We start from the raw sequence: 20,047 nt of genomic DNA, 5'->3' as shown, positions 1-20,047 counted from the left end.
TCCCTGACTGTACTGACATGCAGAAGTTCAAGTGTAATGTAAACAAAAATCTTGCTGCTCAACTCCCTACTTAGTACTCCTGCAAATTATGTCCCAGATAGTAACCTCCTACATCAAAGTGGCGCTATACCTTGTTTTGGGATGAAAATGCAATAACAAATTGATATGCGAGCCAGACAAACATTTAAAATATGATCGTATCAGCTATCCTCTTTTTGTTGCTTGTTCGACTCATGTTTTTCCTTTTTCATTTCTTTCTTCGGTTCTGAGTGAATGGGGACTCACTAAACATGTATCAGAGCGTGCACAAGCTTATGGCAGCAGCAGTAGTAACCATGTGCAAATGATCAAACTTGTTGCATGATGTGACATCAGCGATAAAAAGGACATGCGCATTTAGAGAAACAGGTATTCGAGACGTGTTTGAAACATAGAGGATTCGAGACGTGTATGAGAGACGAGAGAGCAGAAATAGATGTGTTACACATGTAGCCTGTAAGTAACAGGGACAGACATGTCCTAAACATAGTCAGACAAAGACAGAGTAACATGTGTTTGATACAGCAGAACCTTAAGCACATTGGAGTATGAGAAGACTTTTGAACAGGAGAAAAGGCGTTATTCTGGAATCACCTGTAAATAAATCTCTGTTGTTTCAATTGATTTTTTTCCTTGTCTTTGTTTCTTTGCGACTGTCTGCATGCATACAACGTGTTGGCCCCAAGTGTTGACGTGTAACGTTGTGTGTCATGAGTAAGTTATTGGAATCTGTGTTAAATAGAGAAGTAGTCAACCACCTCATCAAAAATAACCTTCTTAGTGACATGCAATATGGTTTCAGTTCTACAGAAGATGTGCTTACAGTTATATCTCATAGGATTAGTGAATCTTTCGATGGAGGCTTCCTTTCTAGGGAAATTTCTCTTGACATAACAAAGGCCTTTGATAGGGTATAGCATAAAGGTCTACTTCACAAGATCTCCAGCTATGGTATAGCTGGAAATGTCTTCTCAATTATAAATCATTTCTCTCTGATAGGTTCATAAGAGAAGTGGTTGATGGGCATAAATCAGAAGCTCATAGTATTAATGCTGGAGTCCCCCAGGGGTCCACCTGGATCCAACTTTCTTCCTGATCTACATCAATGATCTTCCAAATCACATCCATACATCATTTGTAAACATTTATGCTGATAACATTACCATCTATAGCAACACATCAAAGGCTGTAAACGACCAAGTTCTCTCTAATTCTCTCTCCTCTGATCTTGATCACCTGGTACAATGGGAAAAGAGGTAGCTAGTTACTTTTAATGCATCTAAAACTAAGTTTCTAAGTTTACATCATCCACGCTCTGATCCCTATATGGCATCAATTGAAATAAATGGCTCTCGTCTTGGAGACGCTCCATGTTTTGACAAGCGTCTGAGCTTGACCTTTACTCCTGATCTTAAATAGAACACTTACATAAAATCCGTTGCCAAAGGCGCTAGAAAAATGGTGGGATCTTTCTATCAATCCAGTAGATATTTCACTGCTAATGCAATTCTCTACCTATATAAGAGCCAGGTACGTCCAAGGATGGAGTATTGTTGCGACATTTGGGCAGGAGTTGCTAGAAGCAGCTTATCCTGCCTTGACAGAGTTCAAGATAGATTTCGTAGCCTAGTGGGGGATGCCCTTTTCTCTTCGATGCAACCTCTTTCTCACAGAAGAGATGTTGCAAGCCTGCCTCTGCTTTATCACTATTTTCATGGTAAGTGCTCGTTTGAGCTCCAATCAATGGTTTCCCCCTCGCCAAATTTTCAAGAGAAACACTCGTCTAACTGAAAATACTATCAATAATTTCCCCCACTCTTTATCTGTGCCTAAACCTAACATAGATTCCATGAACAAAGCTTCTTTCTTAGAACTGCACGTCTGTGGAACTCTGTTCCGTTTTCCTGCTTTCCAATTGACTACAATATGATTGTCTTCAAGTCCAATGTAAACAAGTTCCTGAAGAGCCGTTCCCTTTAAGTAATCCAATTTACCAAATTTACACTACTAACAATTACTATGATATCGTCCCATTGATTACTGTACACTCTTTAACCCTTATCCTCGAGTGACCTCTGGGCCTTGATAAGTTGTGACTCCTGCGTAAAAGAAAGAAAAAAACTAATTGCTTTCAACTAGATATGCAGTGAAACTAAAAAACAACAAACCATTATTTGATATAAAATGTTAACTCAACATTTTTGACCAGTAAACATCATCCTGCTCATTTGAAACAATAAAATTTAAAAGCCTGTACAAAAGGGAAAAAATTGAGTAAAACTTCCACTTTGAGTTACACTCAAGGGCAATGTTGCCACATGTGGGCTGGTGCATCTACTGCTAGTCTCTCCCTCTTCGATAGGATCCAAAGAAGTCTCCAATCTAATAGGTCCCACTTTGTCAGCTAAGCTCCAACCCCTGTCCCATCACCGCAATGTTGCATCCATGTGCTTGTTTTACAAGTATTTTAATGGATCTAGTGCTTGATGAACTTATTGCAGTGGTGCCCCTTCAGTGGCTATACTTCCAACAAACCTGCTTAGCAACAAAATCACACTCCTTCATTGTTGAGGTCTCTAAATATCAGAAAGCTTCTACTCTAATAGTTTCTACCCTTGACCATCTAGACTTTGGAATTCCTTTTCTGCTGCCTGCTTTCCTGAATGTACTGATATGTAGAAGTTCAAATGTAATGTAAACCAACGTCCTGTTAACCATTCCTAAATATGATCCCAAATAGTAGCCCCTTACGTCAAAATGGCGATATGCCTTGTTTGGGGTGAACGTGAGTAAAAAAAATGTTGCGTATTTACCGATCTGAATGCGTTCTAGTTTGGAAAGTCATCGAAAGTAAACGGTGGTACGTAATTTGAAGACTCTGTCAAATTATGTTCTTATAACTCATCTGAAAAGTTATTAATGTATCACGATTTTTGTGTCCTTATTATGCCGAATTAAACATGTTTTTTTCGCCAATATGATCAACTGAATTCGGATTTATTATGTAGTGTAATTATGTTTGGAAAAAAACACATTTTCTTTTACTTACGTTTACTCTGTTAAATCTTTTATGTGTGAAAATTCATATGGTCGTTTCTCTTGCCCCCCCCCCAAAAAAAAGAAAAAGTGCCACCTAATTTAACTTTCACTATTCGTTACCTAAATATGCAGTATCTTAGCTGTGATACTAGAGCTATTCTTCCTGAGTGGATGCTATGCTCCGTGCGTTACTTTAATGTCTTCCTATAAATACAAAATACGAATTTACGATCCGCCATGAACTAGTTCTTGTAACTGGAACAAACACCTAACTGCTAGCTACGAAATCCCAATATACATTTTACCTCCAAGACGATTACCTCTGTCTAGCCTGCATGCGCAAAAAAAAAAAAAAAGAAAAAAAGAAAACCTTACCTGCCACTCTAAATCCTAATGTAGATCTGTTTCTTGTAAATTAATAACCCCTATCCCTTGAAGGCTAACTATCTGCTCCTTCCCACCAAACCGAACCGCCACTTAACTCCTACATTTCACTCCGTTTTGTACTGGAATCTTTAACTTCCAGCCCCTAACCCTCACATGCTAACTGCTTAGTCATCACTAAACATCTATATAATTCTACCCTCTAGACATGCATTGGAGTTCATTCCTATTCCAGTTGGTATTAAACAGCCAAAGTACGTACTCGGAAGCAAAGCACACCGCACTGCATTATACAACTATGTCTCCTCTTAGATAGCTTTGCAACGCTAATACGAAACTGAACCAATGCTCCTTGCTATGCTAAATGCCCATAACTCTTACTTGAAAGCTGAAAACATCTTCTCTCAATAATAGAAACTCACCTTGTACCTTCAACTTTATTCGCACCTACTAAAACCAGCCCATATATCTATTTACCAAATTACACATGACTCAAAACTTACTGTTTTACCCGTACTATATTGCACTCGCATCTCATGCCCTGCTGTATAATATATAGTTTGGGCACAACTCGTAGTTCAATTCTTAACACCTACTCACACTTTAATATTATGCTAGACCCAAGCTCATATGAATAAAAAAAAAAGAAAAGAAAAAAAATAATAAAAAATATATATATATATAAAAGAGAAAGCCTCAAACCACATTATCTCCTCCTAACAAGCCTCCTTACAATCATAGTTGCTTACACTGCACTGCTTACACTCAACCCCTTTATCCAGTAACAATGAAATAACAATGTCCCTAATCCACTTTGAGGAGTGTAACTATTTAGCAGATATAACCTCTACAAACTAACCCAATAACATTAACTAACCATGCGGAGTCGCAGAAATACCTGGATTAGAACCCAGGCACGGAGCAAACCCTCTCAGTGGTGACGGAGCCAGTAGATCTTTCCAGATCATCCGTCTAGGAGAAGGAAAACTCTGAAACTAAACCAAAGAGGAGGGAGGCCTCTTCAGTCTTGGATGACAACCTTCCTAGAGCTGGTGACTCAAACAAATTACCAGTTTGCAAACCTAAATTGCTTAAGGAGTAGATAGGTCCTGCCTATCGCCCGGCTTCCATACTCCTTCTTTGCCTATTAGTCAGGCGCAGAGATACTATCACAGTGATTCGACAGAAACACCCATTGGTAGATCTTGTTTCTTGTCTAGGGCAATGAACGCCGTTTCCCCACTCCCGAGACACCCCACCCCTAAAGCTGGGCACTTGAGAATGCTTGTGTACCACATATGCCTGAGCAATTAGATTGGGTTGACTTTCCTCTGATGGGTTGAGGGTACCGGATTGACAGTTACTGGCTGCTGTTTCCGACTGGTAGTACAGGAGTCCTAACTCTTTGGTAGCGCTTAGAGCGCTACCAAAGTAGCGCGTATCAGAGATGCCCCATAGGGAAATATTTTTTCTCTTCCTGCTGAACAGTGTGCAACCGAGACCACTGAATGGTTCAAAACTGCAATCGAAGTGCATGTTCCCATGCGGAAATTCTATAGCAAGCCCCACTCGCCCCAATGGTTTACTTCGACTTGCGCAACTGCCATTGCTCAAAGGCAGCATGCATTCCGCAGGTTTAACCGACATAAGTCCAGTTCAAACAGACAGAAGTACATAGAAGCTAGAAGTAACGTTAAGAAAGAAATAGCGACAGCTAAGAGGGAATTTACGGAAACCACTAAAAAACGCATCGAAGCACAAAAAATAGGAACTCGTGACTTCTGGAAAATCTACAACACTGTAGTAAATAATAGGCAATCAACAATTCCCCCACTAACCAACAATCACGAGGTTCTTTGCTCAGCAACCGAGAAGGCTAACTTGCTTACCAGTCGGTTTTCCTCAAACTTCACACTGGACCCTCTAAACCACCCCCTACCTCAATTTCCTATGCGGACAGACGCCACGCTAGACGATCTGATAATCACCCCTGCTCAGGTGCATGCTATCATAACAAACCTTGACACTTCCAAAGCATGTGGACCCGACCTCATCCCAGCTGTGCTATTAAAAAAGTGCTCAGCCAAAGTAGCTCCAGTTCTCTCCAAACTCTACAACAAATGCCTTAATGAATCTTGCTTTCCGGGCTGTTGGAAAACTGCTTCTGTGGTACCAGTATTCAAGAATTCTGGCGAAAGAACTGACCCATTAAATTATCACCCTATTAGCCTCCTCCCACTTTTTGCCAAAATATTTGAGACCTTAATTAACCATGCTCTAGTCCAGCACCTTACAGATGCTAAACTTCTGACCGACCAACAATATGGATTTAGACAAGCCCGTTCCACGCCAGACATCCTCACTGTAATCTCTGAACGCATATACCATTCACTGGACAAAGCGGGAGAGGGCAGAGCGGTAGCTCTAGATATATCTAAGGCTTTTGACAGGGTATGGCATGAGGGTCTCCTCAGGAAGATTAGATCTTACGGTATCACTGGTAGAATACTTAACATAATTAAATCCTTCTTAGATAAGAGAAAAATCCAGGTTGTCCTCGACGGTCGTACATCTAAACAATATGATATAAATGCGGGAGTGCCCCAGGGATCTATCCTTGGACCTCTGCTGTTCCTGATATTCATAAATGACCTCCTCGACAAAATTGCCTCTGAGATGGGTATATATGCTGATGACACCACACTCTATAGCAGGCACGACAGGAAAACAAATGAACATATATCTAAAGTAATGGCAGAAACACTAGAGGATGACCTCCAATCAGTAGTGGAATGGGACAAAAATGGATGGTAACGTTCAATGCCGCCAAGACAAAACTGGTTTAATTCAATAATTACAAGAAACCTTCTCTACCACCTATAGCAATGGCCAACGACTCTTTATCTGAGAGTACGTCTCTCAAGCTCCTTGGCCTAACGTTCACAGGAAACATGAGTTGGAATAATTACATCGAGGGCATTGCCAGGGCCGCTGCGAGGAAGGTGGGCTCTCTCTACCGAGCTAGAAAACTTCTAACACCCGAAAGTATCCTGTACCTCTATAAGGCCACTATTCGTCCATGTATGGAGTATTGCTGTCATATTTGGGCCGGTGCATCGGCTACTAGTCTCTCGCTCCTTGACAGGGTTCAAAAGAGAGTTGCAAATCTGATAGGCCCTAAACTGGCATCTAAACTTCAGCCTCTGTCCCATCATCGAAACGTTGCATCCCTCTGCCTGTTCTACAAGTATTATAATGGTGAATGCTCTGAAGAACTGCAAGCACTTGTGCCCCCACGACGTGAACACCCTCGACAGACCCGACAAGCTGCAAAATCCCACCCCCACACTGTAGAGATCCCTAGATGTAAAAGATCCTTCTACTCCAGTAGTTTCTTCCCCAGAACTGCTAGACTTTGGAATTCCATTCCAGGTCACTGCTTCCCCAACTGTACTGACATGCATAAGTTCAAGTGCAACGTGAACCAACATCTCGCTGCCCTAATCCCTACATAGTACCCCAGTAGATGTTTCCCCTGATAGTAGCCCCCTACACCAAAGTGGCAATGTGCCTTGTTTGGGGTGAAAATGTAATAAAAAAAATAAAAAATAAATATTTTTAAACTATGTTCAATTAGCATTCGCTTATTTTCTTTTCCACTTATTTAAACACACAAAGTGCCTCAATAAATTTCCAGACTTTTTCATATGGTCACTTTTATTGATAATATACACATAAAACTCAAGTTCCCTTCAAAGTAATCTCCTTCAGCTGCAATGCACTTGTTGTACTGTTCCAACAACTTCTGGAAGGCCCCGTGGAAGTCCTCTTGTGTGAGCGTGTCAATGACCCTCAACACAACCTCTTTCATCTCCTTAATTGTCTCATAACGACAGCCTCTAAAGTTTTCCTTGAGCTTAGGGAATAACCAAAAGTCACAGAGAGCAAGGTCTGGACTATAGGGAGGGTGAGGCACTGTCGTGATGCCCATCTTAGTCATGATAACGTCATTTTTTCTGATCTTCTCTGAACATTCTCAGAACAAACTTTGTGCGAATCTTCTGTATCTGTAGTTTTTCAAAATTAATTATGTGTACAGTTCTCACGCTGACATCAAACTGTGCACTTATTGTCTCTATACACATACGACGGTCCTTATCCATGAAATTCTTTATTTGGCCAATCAACTCTGATGTTCTGACTTCTTTACTCTTTCCACACCTCTTATCATCCCTCACAGATTACCGGCTTTCCTTGAATGTCTATAGCCACTCAAAAACTGATGCTCGATTCATGTAAGATAATCCAAAAGCAGTCTGAAGCATTCCACGCGTTTCTGTGGCATTTTTATCACGTTTAAAATAGAATTTTATTGCATATCGTTATTCTAAAGTGTCCTCACATCCAGATTGTGACACATACTGAATTTTCAAGACGTATATGACAATTTTAAATGCTTATACAAAAATAGTTTGGAAACTTACTGAAGGCATTTAGTACATTCAATTTCTTTTCCATATATTTAGTTTATTTTACTTTTTATATTAAAAAATATTTTACTTTCACTATTATTTCGGTAAAAATGGTTCTATGGTATAGCTGGAAATGTCTTCTCAATTATTAAATTATTTCTCGCTGATAGGTTCATAAGAGAAGTGGTTGATGGGCAGAAATCAGAAGCTCATAGTATTAATGCTGGAGTTCCTCAGGGGTCCATCTGGGTCCAACTCTTTTCCTGATCTACATCAATGATCTTCCAAATCACATCCTTAGATCATCATCTAAGTAATGATACTTTATTGTAATACAGCTCTTTTAATTCTTCTGCATATCAGTAGAATCAGGAAAACAGGAGGCCGGGAGGGAATTCCAAAGTCTAGCAGTCTGATGAAAGAAACTAAGCCTTTCCGGCATCTAGAGATCTCAACAGAAAAGAAGGTGGAGTTTCTACTTGTCAGGTTAGTCGAGAGTATATACGTCAAGAGGGCCACAAATGCTATGAGTTCATCAGTACACACAGTACTCCCTCAACGTACATAGTCCGACAAACATGTCAAGCAGAAAATCTCACCCTTTACTATAGAAGTTTGTAAATGCCGGAAAGTTTCCTACTCTAATAGTTTATTTCCTTGGATTGCTAAATTTTGTAATTCTCTCTCTGCTTACTGCTTCCTGTTACTCTAACTGTACTAACATGCAGTAGTTTAAATGTGATTTGAACAGACATCTCACTCATTTCCTTGCAGAGTCCCCTGTATACATGGTCCAAAATTATAGCGCCTTACGATTAAGTAGCGATATGCCTTTAGGTGTGAACAAGAGTAGAAAAAAAGGAATCACCTAGCTACAATTACAGCAGAGCTCTCTCTCTCTCTCTCTCTCTCTCTCTCTCTCTCTCTCTCTATCTATCTATCTATCTATCTATCTATCTATTCATCTACCTATCTATCTCCATACCAAAGACTAAGCAAAACTGCTATGGATAAATTTATTTCCTAAAGCGTCCTACCTATGGACAAGATATCACACCAACTACATAGTCGAGTTAATACTGATGTTATATTTGAAATGATAAATCTCTGTCCTGTTTAAGAATTCTTGATAAATTGCAGAAACGTATTTGTAATTTTATTGGCTACTCTGCAACCTCTAACTCACGAACGTGTGTTGCTAGTCTCAATATTTTCTATGAATACAGGGTAGAAATATAAAATTGTTGCCCTAGAAAAGACGACATGATTCTATTTTCGTTTGAACAAAACCAGTTTTCTTTTTTTGTTGCAGACCATCAATTAGTTGGCCAGTTGTGTACAAATCCCGAGAGTGATAGGAGCATTCTATTATGTCTAAAAGTGACACAATTTTCAATGAGCGAGATCATAGATGCGCCGCTGTACAACTGATGCTCTCTACTGATCCAATTTATGACAACGGGAACATTGCCAGCATCGTCAAAATCGCATCACTGGATTGCCACGAATAACGGGGATGTGCCAAGGGTGATGAAAACAAAGTTTCCGGCCATAGTTATGGTCTTTGGAATGGTTTGAAGTGAGGGCCACATTATGCCACCTCATATCTTTGGAGTCTGCTTAAAAGTCAACACCAAAGTGTACCTGGATGTGCCGAAGAGTGGGGTGATCTCCTAGTGCAATCAGGTGGCCGTTGGCAGATTCTAGGTGTAGCAGCTGGACGGTGCCGACCTACAAGGCCAAAGAGATCCAGTTTTGGCCTCGGAAGGAGTGCTATGATTTTGTACCCTTCTCTCATTGCCCCCTCCTCCCCTGACTTGAACCTGCTGGACTACTTTGTTTGGTCATACGTCGAGAACATCACCAACATGACCTCTCACAACATCAAAGCCATCCTGATCGCCGCCATCCACTGAGTATTCACCGAGTTCCCGTCGGCGCTTGTGAAAAAGGCATGCTACCATTCTGCATCTGTATCCAGACAGTGATTGAAGCTGAAGGTGGCTACATTGAATAGGTGTCAGCTCTACTACATAATCAAGTTACCTGAATTGTTTTCTTTAGGGCGACACTTTTATCGTTCCATTCTGTGTTATTATGATATGTGTCCTTCGAAATTATTTAATCTATTGCCTGCTTCATTTGTTCCAGCTCGTTTGACTTGTTGGTGTAGCGGTCTCCATCAATTTGTTCCAGCTTGTTTGACTTGTTGGTCTAGCGGTCTCCATCAATTTGCTGTTCTGATATACAGCTTCTTATTCCAGTAGCTTAGGAACTGCAATCTTGTGAAACTCTCTTTCTGATAATTGTTTTTCTCTTACTCACGGCTTAGTCTTTTCAAGAATAAGGTCGGTAGGCATCTTATGTTTTGCGATAATCATTTTTTTATCTTGTTAGCTCCTTACATCAAGTGGTTTCACAACTTGCCCGGGACGATTTTTATAAGAAGGAGAAAATTATTTCGACATTTTTTATTTAATTAAATTTATGTTACTTTTGTTTTGTTTTGATTTTTTTAGACGCTGCCCAGAGAATTTTTCGATCATGCAGTAATGGGAAGGACTTCAATTTTGACCTGAAGCTATCTGCTCTACAAAAATTCTCCCAATTGAACGCCAAAAGCAACGTGACTATTTGCGCCCATTACCAGCACTTGATATGCATTAGCATCTGCGATAAAGACATGTGTAACGGCCCGTTAGGTGCCATAGTGGATTTTAACAGAACAAGTTCGTGTGGAAAAGTGGCCTTCTCAACGATGCCACTTATTATTGGTACTGGGATTACGTTGGCAAATATGAACCCATGAAATAAAAAAATATCTTCTTCTCTTTCTTCCTCACTCTTTCTTTCTCTCTGCACCTTTCTCTTCTTTCCTACCTGTTTCTATGTTTCTTCTTCTTTTCTCTTTCTCTCTCTCTCTTTCTCTCTCTGTGTTTCTTTTCTCTCACTCTCTCTCTCTCTCTCTCTCTATCTATCTATCTCTCTCTGTACATATATATATATATATATATATATATATATATATATATATATATATATATATATATATATATATATATATATGCCCAAGATGGCTGATATATAGCAGCGTGGCGGTAGAATTTCTTTTTCCCCCCGAACACCAGGTTCATCAGTAAAAAATCAACTTTTTGTTGGTAACATCGATTGGAAACATCATCTGACGAATTGGTGACCACTGGATATTTTTATGGGCACATAAATCATAAAATTGCCATCCCATTAACGAAACGGCTGTAATGAAAAAATCCAGGATGAATTAAACAAAAGTTATAAAAAAGAAAGAATGTAAGTCTTTGAATTTCACCAAAGTTTTGAACTATATATATATATATATATATATATATATATATATATATATATATATATATATATATATATATATAAAAAATGTTTATTTTACAAACATTATCGGCTAAATATGTGCATACATGTTTCGGCTGCAATTCCTTTAGAAAACAAGGTCCACCGACCCGGACCTTTCACGATGAAACTAGATTTTTAAATAGTCATTCTTTTATACCATGTCCTTCATTAAAATTTGGTTATCCTTTTTTAAATCCGACCTGATGAGGTGACATTTCTGAACAAATCTGAACAAAAACATGTATACCCATATATATTTAATAACGCTAGTATAAATAAATAAAATAATGTAATAACGCTCTGCTGTCATTTAACACTTTGACAAACAGCGGAATTTCAATAGTTTTATATCTAGCAAACTATAGCGATGCAATCAGTCTGTTTGTTATACAAATATTATTGGTTACATATGTGCATACATGTTTCGGTTGAATCCCTATTTAAAGAGACCAACCTCGTAAGACCAAAGAAGAGTTTCTTTCTTTCATTTGCCGAGGTGGGCCTTTTTAATAGGGAATCCTCCGAAACATATATGCACGTATATAACCAATAATATTTGTATAATCAACAGACTATACATATATACTGTGCCTAAACCTAAACATAGATTCCATGATCAAAGCTTCTTTCTTAGAACTGTACGCCTGTGAAATTGTCTTCCGTTTTCCTGTTTTCCAGCTGTCTATAATATGGTTGTCTTCAAGTCCAACGTGAACAAGTTTCTGATGAGCCGTTCCACTTAAGTTAACAAATTTTTTATTTATTTATTTTTTTTTTTATTACATTTTCACCCCAAACAAGGCACATTGCCACTTTGGTGTAGGGGGCTACTATCAGGGGAAACATCTACTGGGGTTCTATGTAGGGATTAGGGCAGCGAGATGTTGGTTCACGTTGCACTTGAACTTATGCATGTCAGTACAGTTGGGGAAGCAGTGACCTGGAATGGAATTCCAAAGTCTAGCAGTTCTGGGGAAGAAACTACTGGAGTAGAAGGATCTTTTACATCTAGGGATCTCTACAGTGTGGGGGTGGGATTTTGCAGCTTGTCGGGTCTGTCGAGGGTGTTCACGGCATGGGGGCACAAGTGCTTGCAGTTCTTCAGAGCATTCACCATTATAATACTTGTAGAACAGGCAGAGGGATGCAACGTTTCGACGATGGGACAGAGGCTGAAGTTTAGATGCCAGTTTAGGGCCTATCAGATTTGCGACTCTCTTTTGAACCCTGTCAAGGAGCGAGAGACTAGTAGCCGATGCACCGGCCCAAATATGACAGCAATACTCCATACATGGGCGAATAGTGGCCTTATAGAGGTACAGGATACTTTCGGGTGTTAGAAGTTTTCTAGCACGGTAGAGAGAGCCCACCTTCCTCGCAGCGGCCCTGGCAATGCCCTCGATGTAATTATTCCAACTCATGTTTCCTGTGAACGTTAGGCCAAGGAGCTTGAGAGACGTACTCTCAGATAAAGAGTCGTTGGCCATTGCTATAGGTGGTAGAGAAGGTTTCTTGTAATTATTGAATGAAACCAGTTTTGTCTTGGCGGCATTGAACGTTACCATCCATTTTTGTCCCCATTCCACTACTGATTGGAGGTCATCCTCTAGTGTTTCTGCCATTACTTTAGATATATGTTCATTTGTTTTCCTGTCGTGCCTGCTATAGAGTGTGGTGTCATCAGCATATATACCCATCTCAGAGGCAATTTTGTCGGGGAGGTCATTTATGAATATCAGGAACAGCAGAGGTCCAAGGATAGATCCCTGGGGCACTCCCGCATTTATATCATATTGTTTAGCTGTACGACCGTCGAGGACAACCTGGATTTTTCTCTTTTCTAAGAAGGATTTAATTGTGTTTACCGAACTTCCATTACTATCGATTACAATATTGTCCTTTTGACTACTCTACACTCTTTAACCCTTATCCTTGAGTGGCCTATCGGCCTTGATAAGTGGTGACGCCTATGTAAAATATATATATATATATATATATATATATATATATATATATATATATATATTATTCTTTATGTAAATACAGTCATATCTTGCTACGATGTGCAGACTGTTTCGCTCATAATTGATCTCATCAGGCAAGAAGATTTAAAAATTCGCAAATTGAAAAGTGGTTCAAGACCATTTTCAATTTTAGAGGAGAGAAAATATACTTTGTCCTGTCCAACAAAATTGAAAGTACACTTTTTTCTTTTTTTTTTATAGAAGTTGTTTTTCCATAAGAAAATATGAATGATTTTTCTTTATTAAAGAAATTGGGTACTCATGCACTTATTGATCCGTGCTGAAATAAGAACGTTATTATTTAAAAAGCCATTCCTAACATGAGGAGGGGAGGGTGTTTTGTACCTAATCTGTACTTTAACCTTACAATTGAATAAAAAACATATAAAATTTTAATTAAACGTGGAATTACGATTTAAAAATAGTGCGCATCACTCTCTGCATTAGCACCAAATATTATTTAAGCACGTTACCAATCCGTAAATTTCCTTTGAAAAAAAACTATACTTTCACCTAACAATTTATAGTTTTAATAATAAAAAAGGTCATATTTTCTTATATTGAAACAACTGTTTAAAAAAAAATAAACACAAAAACAAAAGCAAAAAAACAAAAAAACAACTCGACTTCAACTTTTATGCTTCAACTCAAACGCAAGTGAGCAAGTTTTTTTTGCCTGATATAATAAAGAAAAAAATGTTAAATTACAAAATTTGGAAGATAAAAATTTAATTTAAAATTTTAAAATAGGGAATATTTTTTTTTTATCGAGTAAACAGAAAATGAAATCTAATTCGCCTCGTCATATCGTGGTGTATGGAATGAATTGAAATGGAAGTCCAGTTCTACCAACAAAAACAGGTCCGCAGTATGGGCTTATGAAAAATATTTTTATTTTATTTAATATTTTTATAATTGGTGATGTTAATTTATTTTAATAGCATAGAAACATCCCTCGACTTTAAAGATGGATTGTCTGAAAATTTCAAATAAATTGGTAATGTAGAAATATGGTTTTATCGACTTTGAACGAACAAAGAATTACAATTTTATATATATATATATATATATATATATATATATATATATATATATATATATATACATATATATATATTGCATGTGCATAAAAGTGCGATTGGAGTTGAATAAGCAAATGAATAAATAAATATTGTGATGGACGATGGTTTGCATTTTGCCTCTTTGATGCAGTTTGTTTACTCGTGTTAAACCCGATTTTTCGTTCGGCTTTTTACGTAAACAACCGGGAGATTTCTAATGTGAAAGTCAAAATCCCGACAAGACGACGTTATTAAACAGGAAAAATCATTTAATGCAAACGAACAGTCACCGTATGCTAGATTTTCTAAAAAAAAAAATATTGATTTTTTTGGTTAAAAAAAAAGTAATTCAAGAACTGTCATAATTGTTTTTTCTTACAAAAAGGCGTTTTTATCCATCTCGAGAATGTTGAAGTTTGTTTAATTATCTTATAGATCGCTTTTTTTTTCTTTTTACTGGTACAACTTTTGAACAAGGCCAACTACTTTAATTTTCTAGGTTAATGTTACGTTGGAAAAAATCAACAGTTTTTTTTTCTTGTTTTTTAAGTCATTTTTAGTGTTAGCGTTAGGATTAGGGTACAAAAAAAAAACAAGTTTATAACATTTTTTAGGGTTAAGGTTCCCTTAAATGTTTTTTGTTTTCAATAATTTTTCAAATTTTTTGTTGGCATTACGATTTACTCAATTCACAATTTAAAATTGCTGCCTGCTGTTTCATCTGATTGACTAAGTCGCATATTGCCACTTTGTTGTAGGGGGCTACTATCAGGGACATGGGCATCAGGGGTACTGTGTAGGAAGTTGGGCAGAACAAAGTGGCAATATGCCTTGTTTGGGGTGAAAATGCAAAAAAATAAATTTTTTTTAATTTTTAAAAAGTGCCAAATTATCTTTCAGTTGTTCACATAAATGATGCTGACGAAAGTAGGTTTGGTGTTTGTTAAAATATGGTCGGCAAATCGATTTTTAAAAATATTACGTACTTAATTGTCATGTCAGAAACACTAATATATCCAAAAATTACAAAAATCCATCGTGTAGAACAACTGCTATCGTGTTTTTAGTAAAAAAAAAAGGGGGGGGGTCTATCGTTATAGACAACAAATAGTGTAGCGTGTATCAGAAACCGCTATTAAAAATCCATGATAAGAACTTGCACAATTCAACTTACTATATTTCGAAGCTTATAACTACTTGAAAAGTGTAATTCAAACCCTAATTTTTTTCAATTAAAGGAGCAAAAACCAAATTTAAAAAAAATAACAGGTTTAATAGCAAATTATGCAATATTTGTTTTTTATCGGTATTCTTTAAAAAATATTTAAAGAAAATCAACGAAATTTTACTTACTTCGATTATAAAAAATATATATAAATTCCAAAAATCACTTATTTATATAAAATACTATTCAATGGGTACTTTCATTGTTCATTATTTATACTTATTTTCCATGTCCTTATTAAATAAAATACTTTTTTAAACAAGGATTCAAAAAAAAAAAAACGCGAACTCAGATGTTTTCCACTGTTCAAATAAAGGGCGATAAACGTCTGCGTTGAGCCTCCTATTGCCTACTTTATAACTTCTAAGAAAAATGCGATTTTACCCAATTTCCCGTAAAAATAATTTTTTATTAGAAATAACTTTCTACTTGATGATTTTTCCTAATTTTTGGATATATTACTATTTTCGGCACGGCAATTATGTACGTAATATTGTGTTTAGCTTAAAACGACATATTAAAAAGATTGTAGGGGACTAGCTATATATAAATACCCCAATCCCGTTACAAGAGAATAATGAAACGAATGAGGAATTGAAGGCTACAAAGGCTCAGTTAATGGATAAGATAAACGTTGTTTATTTGCTATTGAAAGAAATGAACGTTTTAGTTACAATATGTCCGCGCGTATGTGGCCAATGTTCGTTACAGGACTGGTGTTGTTGCAAGAAGGGAAATGTGTTTTCATCTGAAGTTCGGGTCACTATTGTTTGTTCGCGCGTGGGAAGAGAAATAATTGTTGTAGGAAAATTGAGAATAGTAGTCCAGCGTGTGTATGCATTGATAAGGAATTAACTTCTGTGGGGGTAGTATAATTAAACAAAGCGTACTTATCTTTTCAGACGACGGGGGTGGTAAGTGGCGGCCAGCCGTGCTACTTCGGTGATATGTGTCAGGCTTTTAACTGGAGAGCGATGACTACATTTATCAAGCTAGCAGCGCGGCGTTTTTGCCTCCTGTGTTTTTCTTCTTTTTCTTCTTTGGTTTGTGTAAGATAGGCATTGTTAGAATTGAAGGCGTCTCGGCTTATAACGTGAGAGCGGAGTTGGCTTCAGTTCACTGGTGCCTTATTTCTTCTTCTTCTTCTTCATCTCTTTAGGTCGGGTGGAAGAATGTCTGTGCGTTCACTGACGCAGCTAGGCGAATCTCCTTTTCTTTTCTTTTTCTTCTTCATTTCTTTAGGTCGGGTGGAAGACTGTCCGTGCGTTCACTGACGCAGCTAGGCGAATCTCTCCTCTCTTTCTTTCTGGTCCCCTCCTTTTATAGTCGTAAACCGGCTTCCAGCGGCCGTGATAATTTAGGCCTTTATTTTCGGCGGGGAGCTCTGCCATTGGTTCATAATTCTTTTTATGGTTTCTTATTTTTCTTTTTCCAAACGGAAGCGATGCGTGGAGCCATGTGCAAACGACGATTTTTTATTTTATCTCTTATGCTGGAGACGTTAGCATCCGGTTGGCATGTTCCCACACACATCGCCACCCGAAATAGCGGAGCTATTCCGAGAGTGCCCGAGAGGATTTTGGTGGATTGGTTGGTTGGTTGGTTGGGTTGGTTTGTTGGTTGGTTCGTTGGTTTGTTGGTTGGTTGGTTGGTTGGTTGGTTGGTTGGTTGGTTGGTGGGTTGGTTGGTTGGTGGGTTGGTTCGTTGGTTGGTTGGTTGGTTTGTTTGTTGGTTCGTTGGTGGGTTAGTTCGTTGGTTGGTTCAGCATTTATGACTCGGAGGGTTTTTTTTTTTTTTTTTTTTTTTTGGAGGTTGAGGAGGTTTTTTTTTTTTTTTTTTTTTTTTTTTGGATAGTTTCATTTAGAAGAGGTAAAGTGTTCCTAGAATGTTTGTAGGTGTGTATGCATGCTTCGTTCAACCTCATCCATCTCATTTAAATAAAGGGGCGGGGTCACCATATTTGTAGGGGACTAGCTATATATAAATACCCCAATCCCGTTACAAGAGAATAATGAAACGAATGAGGAATTGAAGGAAACAAAGGCTCAGTTAATGGATAAGATAAACGTTGTTTATTTGCTATTGAAAGAAATGAACGTTTTAGTTACAATATGTCCGCGCGTATGTGGCCAATGTTCGTTACAGGACTGGTGTTGTTGCAAGAAGGGAAATGTGTTTTCATCTGAAGTTCGGGTCACTATTGTTTGTTCGCGCGTGGGAAGAGAAATAATTGTTGTAGGAAAATTGAGAATAGTAGTCCAGCGTGTGTATGCATTGATAAGGAATTAACTTCTGTGGGGGTAGTATAATTAAACAAAGCGTACTTATCTTTTCAGACGACGGGGGTGGTAAGTGGCGGCCAGCCGTGCTACTTCGGTGATATGTGTCAGGCTTTTAACTGGAGAGCGATGACTACATTTATCAAGCTAGCAGCGCGGCGTTTTTGCCTCCTGTGTTTTTCTTCTTTTTCTTCTTTGGTTTGTGTAAGATAGGCATTGTTAGAATTGAAGGCGTCTCGGCTTATAACGTGAGAGCGGAGTTGGCTTCAGTTCACTGGTGCCTTATTTCTTCTTCTTCTTCTTCATCTCTTTAGGTCGGGTGGAAGAATGTCTGTGCGTTCACTGACGCAGCTAGGCGAATCTCCTTTTCTTTTCTTTTTCTTCTTCATTTCTTTAGGTCGGGTGGAAGACTGTCCGTGCGTTCACTGACGCAGCTAGGCGAATCTCTCCTCTCTTTCTTTCTGGTCCCCTCCTTTTATAGTCGTAAACCGGCTTCCAGCGGCCGTGATAATTTAGGCCTTTATTTTCGGCGGGGAGCTCTGCCATTGGTTCATAATTCTTTTTATGGTTTCTTATTTTTCTTTTTCCAAACGGAAGCGATGCGTGGAGCCATGTGCAAACGACGATTTTTTATTTTATCTCTTATGCTGGAGACGTTAGCATCCGGTTGGCATGTTCCCACAAGATCGATCTGTCGACTAAACCACAAACTGTACGAGTACCGCTTCCTTTTCTTTTCTTTTTTTTTTTTTCTCGTTCTTACATATTTCTGTTCACTTTTACGTTGATGCTTCTGGTATTTCGCATGACAATTGCTTGTAGTGTTGTTCTGAGGCGAAGTAATCACTGACTTATGCCAAAGATTTAGTTATGGAGAGAGGGAGAGAGAGAGAGAGAGAGAGAGAGAGAGAGAGAGAGAGATGAATTTTTAAGAACTGTTTTGTTTTTAAATCTTTGAAACATTGTATTCGTTTTTCTTTACTGTTTGAATAAAGATAATATTTTATATACTAAATTTTTGTCTTCATTTCTATGTTAATGTCACACATTTGGTTATGAGAAAGTGGTTGCTATCACAGTGTACATGACAATGATGAGGATAACTGCCATGGGTGTTTTTGCGGATAATTCTAGTATGAACTTGGGGAATCTTAAACCTATTCTTGTTTTTATATGTACAATCTTGCTACTTAGCACTATTGATAATCACTTATTACTACATATATATATATATATATATATATATATATATATATATATATATATATATATATATAATTACATTTTCACCCTAAACAAGGCACATTGTCACTTTGTTGTAGGGGGCTACTATCAGGGACATGGGCATCAGGGGTACTGTGTAGGGAGTTGGGCAGCAAGATGTCGGTTCACGTTATACTTGAACTTCTGCATGTAAGCACAGTTGGAGAAGCAGGGACCCGCAAGGGAATTCCAGAGTCTAGCAGTTCTGGGGAAGAAACTGCTGGAGAAAAAAGCTCTTTACATCCAGGGATCTCTACTGTGAAGGGGTGGGATTTAGTGGCTTATCGGGTTTGTCGGGGGTATTTACGTTGAGGGGGCACAAGTGCTTGCAGTTCGTCAGAGAATTCTCCGTTAAAGTACTTGTAGAACAGGCAGAGAGATGCAATATTTCATCGATGGGACAGAGGCTGAAGTTTAGATGACAGTTCAGGATCTATCAGATTGGCGACTCTTTTTTTAAGCTTGTCTAGGAGCGAGCGACTGGTGACAGATGCACCAGCTCAAATATGACAACAATACTCCATACATGGGCGAATGGTGGCCTTATAAAGGTATAGGATACTTTCGGGCGTTAGTAGCTTTCTAGCACGATAGAGAGAACCTACCTTCTTCGCAGCGGTCCTGGTGTTACAAGAAAAGGTCCCCTATTCTTGTAAGAAAAACATTAAATAAGTAAAAATCAGATAGGATAGATCAAGATTTGAACTTGGTAAGCTAGGTTCAGAAATGGATTCGGAAAATGAAATATAGAATTACCCATTGTTTAGTTTTCACATGAAATAGTTTAGATATGTTGTTTGAAAAAGAATTTAATCATTCAATTCTTTTTATGAAAACTGAATTAAAATAAGGCCATCTAGAAAGCGAACAATAG

General features: G+C 38.1%; 1 protein-coding gene across 1 annotated transcript in view; it reads left to right on the top strand.

Moving 5' to 3' along the window:
* The window catches only part of LOC145261023 (uncharacterized), a 73,792-nt gene extending 54,867 nt beyond the window's left edge, over positions 1-18,925 (top strand). Inside the window, exon 3 of the mRNA XM_080119152.1 lies at positions 10,454-18,925. Within this exon, the coding sequence (XP_079975278.1) occupies positions 10,454-10,743 (290 nt within the window). The 3' untranslated portion in view covers positions 10,744-18,925. The remainder of the gene's footprint in view (positions 1-10,453) is intronic.
* Positions 18,926-20,047: the final 1,122 nt, after the last annotated feature.

This window comes from Euprymna scolopes, chromosome 37, assembly GCF_053919585.1.
Source record: "Euprymna scolopes isolate OS-2025 chromosome 37, ASM5391958v1, whole genome shotgun sequence".
Classification (NCBI taxonomy): domain Eukaryota; kingdom Metazoa; phylum Mollusca; class Cephalopoda; order Sepiida; family Sepiolidae; genus Euprymna; species Euprymna scolopes.
Note: the sequence above shows the minus strand (reverse complement) of the source record. Positions and strands in the feature narration are given on the sequence as shown.